The sequence below is a fragment of the Candoia aspera genome, chromosome 4 (assembly GCF_035149785.1).
Source record: "Candoia aspera isolate rCanAsp1 chromosome 4, rCanAsp1.hap2, whole genome shotgun sequence".
NCBI lineage: Eukaryota > Metazoa > Chordata > Lepidosauria > Squamata > Boidae > Candoia > Candoia aspera.
In genome coordinates this window covers 6,023,870-6,039,506 of record NC_086156.1, presented here as the reverse complement: position 1 = coordinate 6,039,506, position 15,637 = coordinate 6,023,870, and the positions used below count along the sequence as shown (strand labels likewise).

Below are 15,637 nucleotides of genomic sequence, written 5' to 3'. Positions count from 1 at the left end.
TGAATTGGGTGCCAGTTTGCTTCTGTGTCCAATTCAAGGTGTTGGTTATCACCTTTAAAGCCCTTCGTGGCATGGGGCCAGGTTACCTGAGGGACTGCTTCATCCCCATTACATTGACCCGTCCCACCTGATCAGGCAGAGAGGCCATACTATGGACCCTGCCCATGAGATTGTCAATTGGCAGGGTCCAGGAAGAGGGCCTTCTCTGCCATGGCCCCCGCCCTCTGGAATAGGCTACCCCCAGATGTGAGGCAGGCCCCCACTCTCCTGGCCTTCCAAAAGGGAGTTAAGACCTGGCTGTGCCAACTTGCTTGGGGTGGGAGGGGGGATAGTCAATCATGGGGGTGGTTGGCACCTTGATGTGGCCCTGGGAACTTTTATTGAGACAGTCGCTTCACCATCTTGGATTTTATATTTTATATTATTTTATATTTTTATATTTATGTATATTTATATTTTTATAATGAATCTGTTTTAACAATATTTTAACTTTTTATTGACTTAACTTGCTTGTAAACCGCCCAGAGTCATTTATCAAGATGGGCAGTGAAGAAATTTGATAAATAAATAAATAAACTTCCAGAGGATTTAAACCAATATCCATTTTGCTAATGCTGAGGGTTCTCATCTCCTGCTGATTGAAGCGGGAAATGAGAGCCCTGCCTGCTCTTTGCTTGGAGGAACAACATCAGTAAATGAGTAAAACTGAAGGGTGACTGTGCTTGCCATTAAGCTGCTGGTGTTCTCCTGATGTGGTCCAGTGAGCGTTTTAATAAATATACATATTAATAGAAGATTACTCATCTGCTGTACACTTCTTTGTAGGCTGAGTAGAAGATGTTGGAGGGCGCTCTCAAATCAGGATCTTCTTGCCCAATCAATCCACCATGTTTTGAACCACAATTGAATGTTTATGGTGGTCAACTTGGAAGAAATTATTAACTGTATTTTTTCCTCTATATTTTATTCTGCTATATTAAATAAAAACAAAAATTCCACCTAGGGTCTGTGGATTGGGGTGGGCTACAAAAACTGTAAAGTTCATCCATCCTCCTTTTTCCAACTTGCTCAGACAAACTGGAGTCTATGAAGGAAGGGTGATCTCTAGGCTGTAGTATTGGCTAACACCACACTCTAACATTTCCCTTCCCACTCTGAAGTGCACAATCCCACATTGTCTGGAGTACATCTGGTCAGTAGATGATGGTCAACTGAGGTCAGAAGTCACTGGGGTCACTTATAAAACTTTTTCTTTCAAGTCAGTTCCTTAGTCTCATTAGCTCATCTCTTCAAAAAGAATACTGGACTCCAGGCCTCATCAAAACTTGATCCGTTATCTGTTCTCTAGCCTGTTCATGTCTTTGCTGATGGCCCAGTTCGCCATTGTCTCAGGCTGGGAAAGAACTTCAGCCCACTGCAAAGCTAGTTTCCAGTGTGGCATGGTCTTTCAATTGGCTTAAGGCATATCGTTCCCCTCAAATGAAGCTAAAACTCCCACAAAGTCCTGACAGGGAACAATCCCAATAGAACTTCCAAGTAATTATGCATCTCCTCCAGGTTATCTCTCTGTAATCACAGATCAGTAATTTCCTCTTTTGTGGACTATCCCAGGATAAAATAATAAACAAAATAGGTTTGGGTTGCATTAGAACACACATCTCTACCTCAACTGAATTACTTCCATGGAATTAAATAGGAGAGAATCATGAGAACACATAGATAGTTAACCAGTTGTAGTGTTAACATGTGTCACAACTTCATATTCTCTTTTACTCTCTATTAGTGTATCCCTCTATGGGCATTTCCTCCATACTAATATAGCCATAATTCCACTCTTCTGCCTTCATCCCTGAGGAATGTTTAATTCTGCTCTACTACCAAATCTGTACTGAATTATAAGCGGGGATAGTTGAAATATAAACAGCATCCACATATCAAGACCAGAGAGACAATCTAGGCAGTCAAGGTCAGTGGAAACATGGAATCAAGCCCTGGAGCGCTCAACATATTTAGTTATGCATCTATTTTTAGATGGATATCCCACCTTTTGTTCAGGAACTCAAGTCTCCTTCCTCCCATTTTTTCCCACAAAAACCCAGAGAAGTATGTTGGGCTGAAAGGGAACAACTGGCTCAAGTTACCCTGCAAGGAACTATCCTTGAGGGTGGACTAAAACCTGGGTCAATCCAACACTGTCGCCACTACACTATGCTGGCTTTCTTCAGTCTCCAGAAGAGTTAAACCAGAGCAACATCTACTAAGGATGAGATAACCCAGGGGCAAGAGCAACTTCCACTGAGATGGGCGGCTATAGAAATCAAATAAACAAACAAACAAATAAATAGACAGACAGACAGACACAAGGAAAGACTATTAGAAAGTACTGTAGAACAAATGAGTCCAACACTTTTTTTTTCTTTTTTTTTTGGCCTACTGATTCCTTGGGATGACAAGGGATTGGCTAGTAAGCATTTTGAGCAATCACTGACCTCTGAATTATCATCTTAACCAAAATCCTAATCATGTTCCCTGATTAAGGGTCCAGGCTGCAACACAAGGATCTGACATTTGCACATAATATCTTGGGGGAAGATAGATAGAAGAATTCTTAATCCCAGTCCCCAGTAACTACAGCAACTCATTGCCTAGGAGTATCTCTTAAATAAACTCATGATCTAGCAAGCCTAGCTCAGCCCACCAGCCATAGGCTGTATAAATATCCTCACCAAGGCTCTATAAATATTCTATTTTTATTACCTGTCTTCTTGTGTTGGTCTGTTTGTCTGTCAAGCTTCTGCAAGTCACAGTATATAGCTGGTTGGTGGGCTATGTGAGCCTGGCAGCTGACAAAGAAAATCCAAATGACAAGGCAAAAATCAAAGTAGACCCACCGTGTCAGCTGTTCCATATTTCTCTGCAATAACTGGTGGCAACAGCACATCTGTTGGGGTAGTTGGATCCAGGCTTTCTCCACCGCCAATCAGTGACACCACTCCATTGCAATCCACCGAACTGTTCCTTTTGCTGTTGTGTGTGCAGTTTGGAGAGCTATAATTCCCTTGGCTCTGCACGCTCAGCCGTCTCCCGTTCCTTGGAATTAGCAGTGACCCATGTTGGCTTTCACTTTCCCCAACGGTGCTAATGTCATCATCAGCAAAATCTGCCTCTGAACCCATTTCCCTGCCACGTATCCGGAAACTGAAGACACTTCCATGGCTGGTCTTACGTTTCACTGAATTTTCCATTGAGCCAGAAGTAAAACCCAGGAGAGTCTTGAAGGACCCAAAGAAAGTGGAGAAGGCCGGGTGGGGGTGGGGGTGGGGGGGAGAGGAATAGAAAGGAATGAATTTTATAATGCATTTATTGGGTTCTAGGAAGGTGTCAAGTTCCATCAGATAGCAAATATCTTCACATATATTTATGAGAGAGCAATTTTGGGAGAATGATTGCAGACAGATGGGGTGGGATCTCATCCGCTCTGCACAATTTGCCTGCCACTACATTGGCACCTGGAAGTCCACCTGCTTATCCTCCTGGGCTAGATTGCACCTACTTGGCTTCCAGCTGCCAATTCCTATTGTAGATGCATTTTATTAACACAATGATTTCTTTCCCACTGCTGTCCCAAGCCCTTAGAAAATATTCCGAAGCAAAAGGCCTCCCCAACCCAATTCTGCTTTAATCATGCCACTATCAAGATGGATTCAGGAAGGGCAAGCCCTTAATAAACTATATCCTTCATTAGATGAGCTCTCTCAGACCCATGCCATTAGAATAGTCCTAACTTTTCCAAATCAAGAAATGTTAACCAATGAAATGTGCATACCCAGCCATGGCAGTTCCTACAATCAGGGTGATAGCTAGAGTAAGTTAACAACTGGGGAATAATGAAAACTGCGGCAACACACACACACACAAATATGAATGAGTAGATGCACAGATGTCACCAGTATTTTTTTCCACATTTGCAGAAATGTGCTACTTAAAATATTCCCACACAGAGAAACCCAATGACCATAACAGCAGAGTGAACTTTGCCATGATACAATGCAATGATGAGAGTAGAAGAAGAAACAGGATTGAATAGGGGCATTGAAAGAGAAAGAGAAGTTTCCAGTTGTTAACCAGGGAAAAACAGTTTCCATAAAACAATAATCAAATTAATTAATCTTGTCCTGATAATTAAAAAAAATTTGAACAGATTTGGCCTCAGTCTTCCAAAAAGGTGCTAAGCGCTTTGATCCTTGTATGTACTGCAGTACATAGGTGGATGACAAATGCACAAAAGCAAAATGAAAAGACAACTCATCTGCTGAAGGAATACACTGAGAAACATGTTGCTTCATTTCAGTCCAGCCTGGCATTTTTTTTTATTATTTTCCTTGTCAAAACCCATTCAAAACAGACCAACTCATTCAATCATTTCAGCATGAACAATCTTATAATTAGTAAGGCAGTGCACTCAATTAAACAACAAGAATAAAATCTCTCAAAAAATAAAACACAGAAAGAAGCAAAAAAAATTAAAAATCCATTTGAGTGTCACTCATATAGGAGCAGTTTGCAGTTTGTATAGTTGTCTTGAGTCATTTATCACTTCATCATCTATACTTTGCAGGTAACTTGCCAAGTGCTGCTAAGTTCATTAACAATCAAGGATCAGGTGCTGTTTATACATACTGCCTTTGTCATGCATCAACTTTGAGAAGTTTTGAATTTGCCCTTCTAGGAAGATAGGAGGTCCCCATGAAAATACTGCAGTAGAAAAAGGAAGTTGCCATAGCCTTCCACTGTAATATTTTTTGAGGTTACAGCACTTCAGAATCAATCTCCAAAAACTGGTTCAGCGCATGCAGGAATGCGAATGTAGCACCTGTCTGTGACTCCTTAAAACAACTATTTCTTTTCTTCACAGTTGTTGTGCAAACCCAGGAAAGGATGCACCTGTTTTAAGATGTTGTAGGAAAAAGTTCATACACCTTTTGGAGATCAAATCCAAATGTTTCATACCCTTAGCATCCTTAGGTAACTAAATTCATCAGTGCTGAACTTCAGTGTGTTGTACAGAGTTCTGGATTGAAAGGGCAATCATCTGTGGTGGGGGAGAGGGGCAGGGAAGGGGTTGATACAAGCATCAAAGGTCATCTTATATAAAGTCTCCAGGTCCCAGGATTGTTCTCTCTGATTTTTAACAACTGTTCAAGGCATAATGTCTTGTACCAGTAAAAAAATAAAGAAGTAGTAGTAGTTAAATTAAGAGACTCAAAATAATCCCAGATAAGCACTAGAATATCTGTTTCTAAGTATATTAATCTAGATAATGCATCCAATTTTGTGAAAAAGAATATGCTAAGCTCTACACAAAACAGTTAGGACATTCCTTTGATTGACATTTTAGTGCAAAGACTAACCGGCCTTCGTTGGCCATCATCTGATTCAGACTTTAGACCGTCTTGATCTTCTGCCTCATCTTCTGCCCCTGAAGATTTCTTTTTTCTTCTTCGACTCCTTTGTTCTTTGGAGTTCTTCAAGGCCAAAGGTGACATTTCATATGAGCTAAGTGACAACGAATCAATTCCTCGAGCTAAAGCCTGAAGAAAAAAGAACAGCAGAAATATATATACTAGAAGTCTCTATTTGATAACCATGCGGTTAGCTTTAATGTATGCTAGCTACTTGCACCAATGACACCCAAGATTCTGTTGTTTCTCCTCAAACAAAACAAAGCAAAAAATCTCAGTGTTTGTGATTTTTTCCCCAGGGGCATTCATACATCTTTACTCAAAGCAATCCTTGGAAGTGGGATTCGTACTCTATAAAAAAGGAACTCAGTGTAATTTGGAGGTGAAAATGCTCCTAAAATGTGCAGTTAGACAAAGGGTAAGTGTCCTAGATTAAGCCATTTTTTTTCCTACAAGCAGAAATCTTGCAGGGGCATTCCTCTCATTCCCAGCAGCAATTTACTGAGGCCAAAAGGGTCTTCCACCTGCCCCCAAGAGCATCATGCTCAATAGTAAAGCCACACTATCATTCCTATTTGCCTGAGTTTCAATCCTGGAAAAAAATCCCTCTTTCTGAAGCAAGGTATGCAGAGAAGCTCGGGAATAGGACCTTATCAGTGACTGATTTCCAATAGATCAGGGTTTCCAAACCTTTGGGGCTGATAGAGACATTTGAAATTAGGAATGGAACATGTTGTAGGCTCTCTCACAAAATTACTACCACTGGGTCTCCGTGTATTTCAAAGAACCTGTTGTGCCTCATTGTTCGGTTGGAAGCTATGTGTCCCTGATTACTTCCCAGCTGTTGACCAGGGCTGTGTGTCTTGCCTGCTCAAGCCGCACCTATCTGGAAAACCCAGGTAGAAAGCAAGGGGGGCTGACAAGATCCACGTGCCTCAACAGGCTGTGAGTCTAAGTGATTGACCATAAGCGAAACCTGGGAGCTTGTGTGTGTAACACAAGTGGAATCCTGCACTGAGAGGAGATTGAACTAGATGACCCCTCTGTGGTCCCTTCCTGTGGTCCCTTCCAACCTAGAATTCTATGACCAATTCTATGACCATTTACAAAACACTGAAGCTTGCTACCTGTCACCACTCTAGCCTTACCTCTCTCAAAGTGCTCTGTACTCTATTGGCTCACCTTTGTCCTGTTTCTCAGCAAATGGCCATAGTTCCAAAGGATTGGCATGCAACCACCCACCATTTTAATTCCTAAGGAATATTCCTGGGAATAAAGGTTATGCTGGAGGCTAACATTTTGCTCTGCAGTACACCAGCTTACCATTTAAAAAATAATAACAAAAGTATTGTTCTAAGTATGTAAAAAGTTGGGGGAGAGGGGAGATGCTCAGCATGAGGCAAAGGAATCATTGACAGACATGTTGGTGCCCCAGGCACGATGTCGGAATAGACTATTGCTAGCTGGAGCTTCCCAACTTTCCATGAAGAGACGCTGCATGATGCTCCAAGGTACAGGATTGTTTTCCTATTCCTTCCCATCCCCCACCAACCCACCCACCCCAGAAGAGAGAGAAACAGAGAGAGAGAGGGAGTGCAAGACCGAACAAATCTAACCGTCATACATATAAGACTTTAGATTGTATACCTGCTGCATACCCCTCCCCACAATGCATAGCAAAAGGAACATGCTTCTCTTGTTAATTGGACCATCAGCCTTCTAACAGTCTCAGCTTGTGAAAAATTTCCATCCGCCCATTCATTCTCTGGTTTTCAAATCCAAGATCATCCCCATGTTCACCAGTCATGCACCAGCACTCCCAGCATCTAAACATTTGGGCAGTGGCATCTACTGCTGTGAAATTTCTTCCTCTCCTAGGAAAGCAAAAATACCATCCTATATTCTTGTTGCTGATTCAGAATGCATTTATTATTATTATTATTGCAAGCAGAATCTTATCCCACAGAATGACAGAACATGCTGTGACCAAGGATCCAGAGTAATAAACTGTTGGCTTAAAAAAAAAAAAAACTGAATATATAATACACAGAGAAGATGGTCTTTCCTCTTTCACATATCTGGGCAGCTCTTTCAATCACTTCAAGAATAGTCTGCTAAAACCAAGGGGTGTCAGAAACTGATCTGAAGCCAAATTTATCACTTGGGGAAATGATGATGGGAAATGATGATGGTGATGATGATGATAATGGTCTGGAAATGGCAATAAGAAACATTCACTAGTGTTTATGAAAAAAAGAAGACGACAACTAGAAAATAGCACATCATCATAAGGGCCAGAATCTTTCCCTTTAATCTGATTTTCTATCTTCACATTGTTAAAAATAAGGGAATACACTTTTATCTCCTTGCTACTCTGTATGCCATATTTTCATCCCTCTTTCTCCCTCCAGCAAAGAATTTTAACTGCATCAAGGCTGTAAGGTAGGTCAGACTGAGAAATCATGATTTGATTACTCAGTGGATTCTGGGCAAACAAAGGGAGCACCAGATTAGGGGAAGCAAGGCTAATCTGTTACCCTACTCATTACAAAGTCCTCCCTTTGATTCAAATGTTAGTCATAATAAGTAATCTTACAACAAAATGTTACAGCATGGAATGTGGCTCTTTGGGATTCCACCATTCAGCTCAGTTACATTTTACCTTCCTCTTTCTCTTAATAATTAGTTCACATGCTGGAACATTATAACTCCTATAATGTTCTGCACATGTTTTAATTTCAATATGTCTGTAGAACATCAGGTTGGAGATGGATAGCCTAACTATTAGTGTGAAGTGCGTCAGATTTGAAGTTCTCTGGAGCACTTGGCAGTGTGAATGCAGCATCCATCTTCAACTCTAAAAGCACTGTTTCCTCCACAGCTGTAACCCAATCCCAGAAAAGACACATTTGGCTTCAGCGGCCACAGACAGGTGATCTGTGCCTACTTCTGTGTGGCCCAAAGCACCTTTTTGCCTTCTAGTCCAGAATGTGGCACAATCCTATTTACTGTAGAGGGGCTTCCAGATTTTTGCCAGGGTACACATCTGAGTGGCTTAAAGCAAGCCGGACAGTTGGTAATTCTATCATCCAGTCTTTTACTCCATTCTGTATAATGGGGGGGATCGGCTTGGAATCTTGTCCATGGATTGGATAGAGTACATTATGATTTATAAAGTATAAAATAAACTATTGCTGTTATTTATTTTATTTATTTTCATTTATTTATCTGTCAAATTTATATAGCTGCCCATCTCAAAAACAAGTGACTCTGGGCGGCATACAACAAGACTAAAGAACAATTAATATATAAAAAACAGTTGCTATTATAAACTTTAAAAAACTTTTAAAAACACAAGGCTAAGAGAGAACAGCAGATGTTAATAACAAGGGAACCACCTCAGTATCTCATGGGTTCCTTGGGGTCCCCAGGCCCAATGTACAACCAGGCTTTGAGGGACTTCTGGAAAATCAATAGGAATGGAGCCAGCCTCATTTGGGGGGGGAAGATGTTCCATAAAGCGGGTGTCACAGCATTCAGACATGCAGTCTCAATTGATAAAGATCCACCAGAGTTCTAAAATCTACAGTCCAGTGCATTGGTTTTATGAATAGATATACCTTCCAAAAGATTATCTTTCCCACTGATATCTCCCATTTTGGGGCATTTTGCCTTCTCAAAGAACAAAACTGACCAAATTCATATCCACTGCCAAAAACCATGCATTATTAAGGGTCACCCATTTCACAGCTACTAAATGCTTTTTTTGAAAAAAAAATACCTTTGAGACAGTCCTGACTTCTATGACTGCCTGGATAAATCCATGCAATTTTCGTGGCAAAATTGCAGAAGCAGTTTGCCATTGCCTTCTTCTTAGGGCTGAGAGAGAGAGAGAGACTGGCTTTTATGTCTACAGCACAGCTAAAACTCACAGTCGCCCAACTTCTAGTCTAGTACTGTACCTTTCCCAAAATATAACTCTTGCTGTGAGAGGGAGGGATTGGTCCAAAACTACCCAGCCGGCTTCTGGGCTTAAGACAGAACTAGAACTCACAGTCTCCCACCTTCTAGCACAGTCTCTTTAACCCCTACATCAAACTGTCTCTCAAATGCAACTGGGTCACACTAGTCAGCACTATTGTATTGCCTCTCTGCATGCATGTCCTTGGCTTTTGTTCAATGAGTTGTTTTATTTGCACAAGGGAAAGCCAAGTACTGTTTGAACAATTGACCCCTTCTATTATTTCACTTGTTGACCAACAAGGTCCTAATGGCTGTTTGAAGTTGGGAGATCAATAAAGTCAATCTGAAAAAAAACCCTCTGCTAATTAACTGGAACGGATGGCGAAAGCTGCCACAATCGAACAATAAGCTATTAATTTCCCTTTAGTACTAATATACAACAGAATATCATCAAAGATGATACCAAGAACAATACCAACAAACGAATTGTTGTTTCTAACAGGTGCTTCACAAAGCCTCCTGTCTACTAACACACAGTGCTACAGTGGGGATCTTGAAAGTAACAAACACTTATGAATTTTGGACCCAGGCATCCTAGTTGGGATGGAAGAAGCACAGAGAATGGATGGTCCTTGCTGTCATGTGATTAAGTGCATGGCTTGGGGTACCCTGATTGACCTAGCAACCCTTCCTGTGGCGAAATAGATATTGGTAGAGGCAAAGAACTCAACATCATGCACGCAACATGCCCATTTTTTTCTATGCAGCATATAACCAGACCAAGCAGTCTTACTGATGAAAGAAAAAAAAAAAGAAATTTCAGAGAAGTACAAGGGACAACCTCCTACAATACCCTGAGAAACTTGCACTGATACAACTAAAGATGGGGGGTGGGGGACGGGCAAGGTTTTTCGTCCTTCCCCCCCCCTTGCATTAGTAGCTATGGAGGGGAACACTTTGTTGCCACCCCCTCCTTCACTATAAACCAGTTTCTCCCTTCCCAACCAGCCCTCTGGGGTACCAGGAGAGGATGGAAGGGGAAATCCCCCCCCCCAATCCTGGATCTGGCTAAATACAAAAAGAGAAACCAAAACAAAAACTTTGGGACTCAGTAGCTCAGCCAAGCTGAGGTGGGTGATAGAAGGCAACTGGTCGATTCCAGGATTGAAACAAAAATCAACTTTATTAAGCTGAATGAAGTTCTAACTCTAGCGAAATAACTTTCAACCCTTCATCCAGGACTTCAGCCAACTCCTTCACACAAGACACCCAAAACTCTTCCTGCCAAAACCTGACAGAACCCCCTTATCTTCTTTTATTAGCCCTCAGGGGTCTGGGCACATCAGGCTGGCTTTTGATTTAACTACACCTTTATTTCAAAATTACCCTGAAACTGGAGTGCTTCCAGGGCATTACGGTAGGGTAATGGTCTCCATGTTTTAGTGCTAATAACCAAGGAGATGCTTATTCTGATCATGCAGCACAGCACTTTAGCATACAGTAAAGAAAGGTGAGAAGCTTACAGACCTCTTGCTCTTTCTTCAGGGCCTCCATGGCTTCTCGAAATTTCTTCTCCTTTGCCTCCATTTCCGCAATGGTGGCTTGGTTCTGCTCCTCATATGCCATGGCCACCACAGCCAAAATCAAGTTGATTAGATAAAAGGACCCCAAAAATATGACCAGCATGAAAAAAAGCATGTAGATCTTGCCAGCAGATCTCAGAGTCTATATAAATGAGAGAGGCAGAGAAAATGGGAGGGAGAGGGAGGAAGAGATATTCGGAAGAGTTACTCAAACCATGCGTTCTTCATCATAAACTTTTGTGAATCTCAACATTAGTGGAACTCACTGCATCTTCCAGAGATGACCAACAAACAGATATGATCAGGCAGGAAAAGACGCAGTACAATTTCCATATTTATTTATATATATATATATTAATTACTACTAATATCAGCCATTATCCAACCTAAGTAATCTCCAGTCCTGCGGACTTCAGTTCCCAGAATTGCCCATCCAACATGGTCCTTGATGAATCTGGGATCTGAAATCCACATATAGGAGGCACATTGAATAGCCTGGCTAAAAATTCTGGAAGGTATAACCTTACTCTACCTGAAGAGGAACAGTTTGGAAAGAGAAGGTCCACATGAGTCTATTAAAATTCCACTTGAATTCTGTAACTGCAACTACTGAAGGTCTCCTTTACAGAAAACCATTTCTCCACAGCAGAAATCATGTTAACAAGGTGATTGCTGGGATAGAAATTGTCCGTCCGATCATCACCTTCAATTCTAGATGGATTCCAGTCAGATAGGACTGACTCATGCAATTGGTTCTGCTTATAGGCAGTTTCACACAGGTGTACTCCACAGAGAGACCTTTCCCACAGACCTGTGACTCTGTGATGGGAGCCATATTGCAACCTGAATCCAAACATATTGTAACTCAATTCGAGGAACAGAAGAAAGTCAGCTGAGATCTCCTATACAACTTGGTCCCTTCTCAGTTTACTATGTCAACATGGGACAGCCAGTATGGTGTTGAAGAAGGACTGCACAGGTTTGACTGCAATTTCAGCCACTGATGTTTTCATGGTTGTTTTAAACCAGTCTCTTTATGAGCCAGCCTAACCTACTTCCCAGGATTATTATGAGGAAAAATAGAAGGTGTTTTCATGGACTTATATATGAACATTTTTTAAAATTGAATTTATTATAGCCACAGACTCTCGCAGACTCCGGACCGCTTACAGCATAGAAGTTGTTTGCCAGTTTGGCAACAACACAGAAACGGTTTGCCATTGCCTGCCTCTAGGATATTTTTTCAACTTTTGAGCTTAGCCCAATGTTTCTCAACATTGGCAATTGTAAGACGTGTGGACTTCAACTCCCAGAATTCCCCAGCCAGCATGGCCGGCTGGGGAATTCTGGGAGTTGATGTCCACACGTCTTACAATTGCCAATGTTGAGAAACATTGGTTTAGCCTACTGTTTTGGGATTCCTGGCATCTCCCATTCAAGTATTCACTGAGCCTATTGCCTTCTAAACTGAGACAAGATCAACCAAGTGTTGCCATCTGCTGAGACCCTGTAAGAAAGCCAGGATATAACAAAAAATAGGTCAATAAACAAAGAGGCTACCTGTTGGTAGAGACGTTCCCAGCAGTCTTGTGTCATGAGGCGGAACAAGGAGAGGAAGGCCCAGCCAAAAGTATCAAAGCTGGTAAAGCCATGGTCAGGATTTTCTCCAGCCTTCAAACACCTATAGCCTTTTGGACACGAGCTACCGAAAGCAAAGCAGATCTGGGTCAGCAGTGTTAAATATTATTCAATACTCAACCACCCATTCCCCCTAAAAAAAACAAAAAACAAGCCTATTTTTTAAAAAATCAGCTAATATATTCAATCTCTAGTCCACAATATACTACATTTGATCTTAGATTAAAAAGAGTAGTTTATGGAAGAAGGAAATTATGATGTAACCTTAGAGAGAGGGGGGGTAAAATATAAATGCATTTATAACTGCTGTCAAAAAGATCAGAGGCCTTTTCTTGCTATTGCTATTGCTATTGCTATTGCTATTGCTATTGCTATTGCTATTGCTATTGCTATTGCTATTGCTATTTTCTTACTTATTCACTATTCTTCTTTATTTTGTTTCTTTCCCAATATTTGTATTGCTTTTATCTTGTTAAAAAATTCTTCAATAAAAATTATATTTAAAAAAAGGAAAGAATCCTTATGAACTTGGTTAAAGTCTAGAAAATATTGCTTGGAATGCACACAAACCTGACAGGAGAGAATAAACTTAAACAGTTATCACCTTATCTGTTTATTTAAAAAGACTGGCAATGCCAGTGTGTTCCATTAGCATACAATATCTTTCCAAAGAACTATTTACAATAAATCTTAATAAAAAATTACAGTGCTATTGATTAAGGGCAGTTAACATCCATCAGACTGTCCTCAACAACATGGGCACTGTTGGAGGACACTTAAAAGGTCTCTGTCAAATCAACCATAGAGATCAGACATTTCTGATATTAATAGCTAAGGGACCCACAATTCATCTCAATTATCCTTTTAAAGGGGATTAGAGGAATTTCTGAAGAGAAAAATCTCTCACTAGCCATTAGTCAAGGAAGACTTTAGTGGAGCCTCCATGTTGTGGGGCACTTTACCTCAAGTTCAAGGAAAGCTGATGCATCTTAAATTCTTAGAAGCAATGAGATGCAAATACAATCCTGTACTCCCCCAAACTTTGGTTGATATAACAGAATGTATATTACATTCTTGTTTTTCAAAAAATCCTATGAGCCAAACCTTTACAAACAAGCCAAACTGCATGTTAACTAATTGGCAGGCCGGGTTGGTGACAGGGGGGTTGGATTTTGAAACAAAGAAAAAAAATATTCTAAGATTGAAACACAGTCACACACAGGGTCCTCAAATATATTGGCACATAAATGATATAACACCATGGAAAATGTACTTTGATTGTTAAACAAATGGTTAATCATGAGCAGCTATTAAGGCTATTCAGAACTGACCCTATTAAATGGAATCTGAGGAAATCCTACTGAAACAAAATGGTTAACTTGAGATCTAGTTGTTAAATGAAATTGCAAAATACATACATTGTGACAGCCGTCTTCCTACATACATTCTGCTCTACTAGCAAGTGAGATAAACATATATGATGGGCTAAGAAAGGGAAGGACAGTGAAAGACCAGAAGAAAATGGGGCAGACGTTGTAAGCATTTTGGTAGGTTTAATCTCAAACAAGAGGAACCAGCAGACAATTTCAGGGCTTTAATGCTAGTCATAACACACTGAAGTATGATAAATATTGGGCTGCATTTTGGGTTTAACTTGTGTTCGTAAAATGTTTGTGGGCTCAGAGAATTTTGGAGACTCCCTTCTATATCCCTTTCCCCCTCCCTTTCCCCCCCTCCAGTATCTGCATCTTTGAGCTGCTATTTTATTTTCCCACAATGCTTCTGATGTAGCATCACTCAGAGGCATGGTGGGAAATTTAAATGGTGCTTAGGGATCCATCCATCTAGTATAGATAGTACTGGAGAAGTCACTCAGAATGTTAAGAGCCTGATAACTCTTCCAGAGGATTGAGTGTAAAAACTGAATTTGCCCCAAGAATCAACGTGGTTTCATTCAGCAGCTATAAAGCCATGCAACTTAATGATCTTGGGATCTTGACTCTAGCCTGACTCAACCCGTCAGTCAGAATCCTATCTGCAGGAATGCCACTTCCATGTGAAAAGCCTGACACAGGAAGGCAGAGAATACGTAACTACATCAAGAAGTGCAAGGAATAGGCAGAACTATTCGACATAGCCTTGATGTTGGGCCCTAGAACTGATTGTGCTGACCATGTACAGTTTCCTGTATTTCCCTGATATTGGGTTGCAACAACACCCTGTTACAGTCTGACTACTCCATGTCTAGTCCCTAGCTGCACAACCTCCTCAGAAACCTCAATCCTTTCCTGACCTTTGTTTGTGCTACTTGCAATTTGCTTGGTGACTGGTGAGAACTTTGTCACTTTGGGAATTTGGATTGTATTTTCCAGCAGAGACCTTGCCTGATGGAGTTGTGACTTAAAATGCTAACTAATTAACTTCAGCCAAAAGGACCAGGGTATACAACCTTAGTTGTACTATGGCCAAAAAGCCTTCTCAAAGCATGGTCCTGAATCTTTGTGGTTCATTTCACCGGGGGGTGGGGGGGCATATGTTTAAAGTTCTGCTGTCTTTGAAAAACTCTGCCACCTTGCTCCAGACCCCTATCCTTGCTGCTGAGCTTCCTGATCTTGGTTGCTACTACAGTACATTGAGGCATCAGAAGGCCTCTATGTCTCAGACTGAAAGCCTAGTTAGGCCAGCATTATACCTGATGGTCAAACAGATGTCAATGTCCTTTTGTGGGGAGATGGGCAGTAATAGAAATGTGAATAATAAATAAATAAAATAAATAAATAAATAAATAAATGGAAAATTGGGAATTATCATTTCTTCCTGGAGCTACCAATCACTGGATCAGGCCAAGGACTCATCTAGTCCAGCATTCTGTGTCACATAAGTGTGGGTGGGAGGGTGACTGTCCTCTTCCACTGTTACTCTAGTAGCAGGTATTCAATGTATTCAATAAATGCTGCTTGTGATTTAAGGGCCAGTAAACACCAGTCAAGA

At 40.9% G+C, this 15,637-nt stretch overlaps 1 protein-coding gene across 1 annotated transcript in view; it reads right to left on the bottom strand.

Annotated features, from left to right (window-relative positions):
* Positions 1–15,637, bottom strand: part of LOC134496139 (sodium channel protein type 5 subunit alpha-like) — a 90,573-nt gene that overhangs the window by 10,546 nt on the left and 64,390 nt on the right. The window contains exons 8-11 of the mRNA XM_063301895.1: positions 12,569–12,710; positions 10,953–11,150; positions 5,412–5,591; positions 2,892–3,272 (exon numbers count right to left, since the gene is read on the bottom strand). Of these exons, the coding sequence (XP_063157965.1) occupies positions 2,892–3,272; positions 5,412–5,591; positions 10,953–11,150; positions 12,569–12,710 (901 nt within the window). The remainder of the gene's footprint in view (positions 1–2,891; positions 3,273–5,411; positions 5,592–10,952; positions 11,151–12,568; positions 12,711–15,637) is intronic.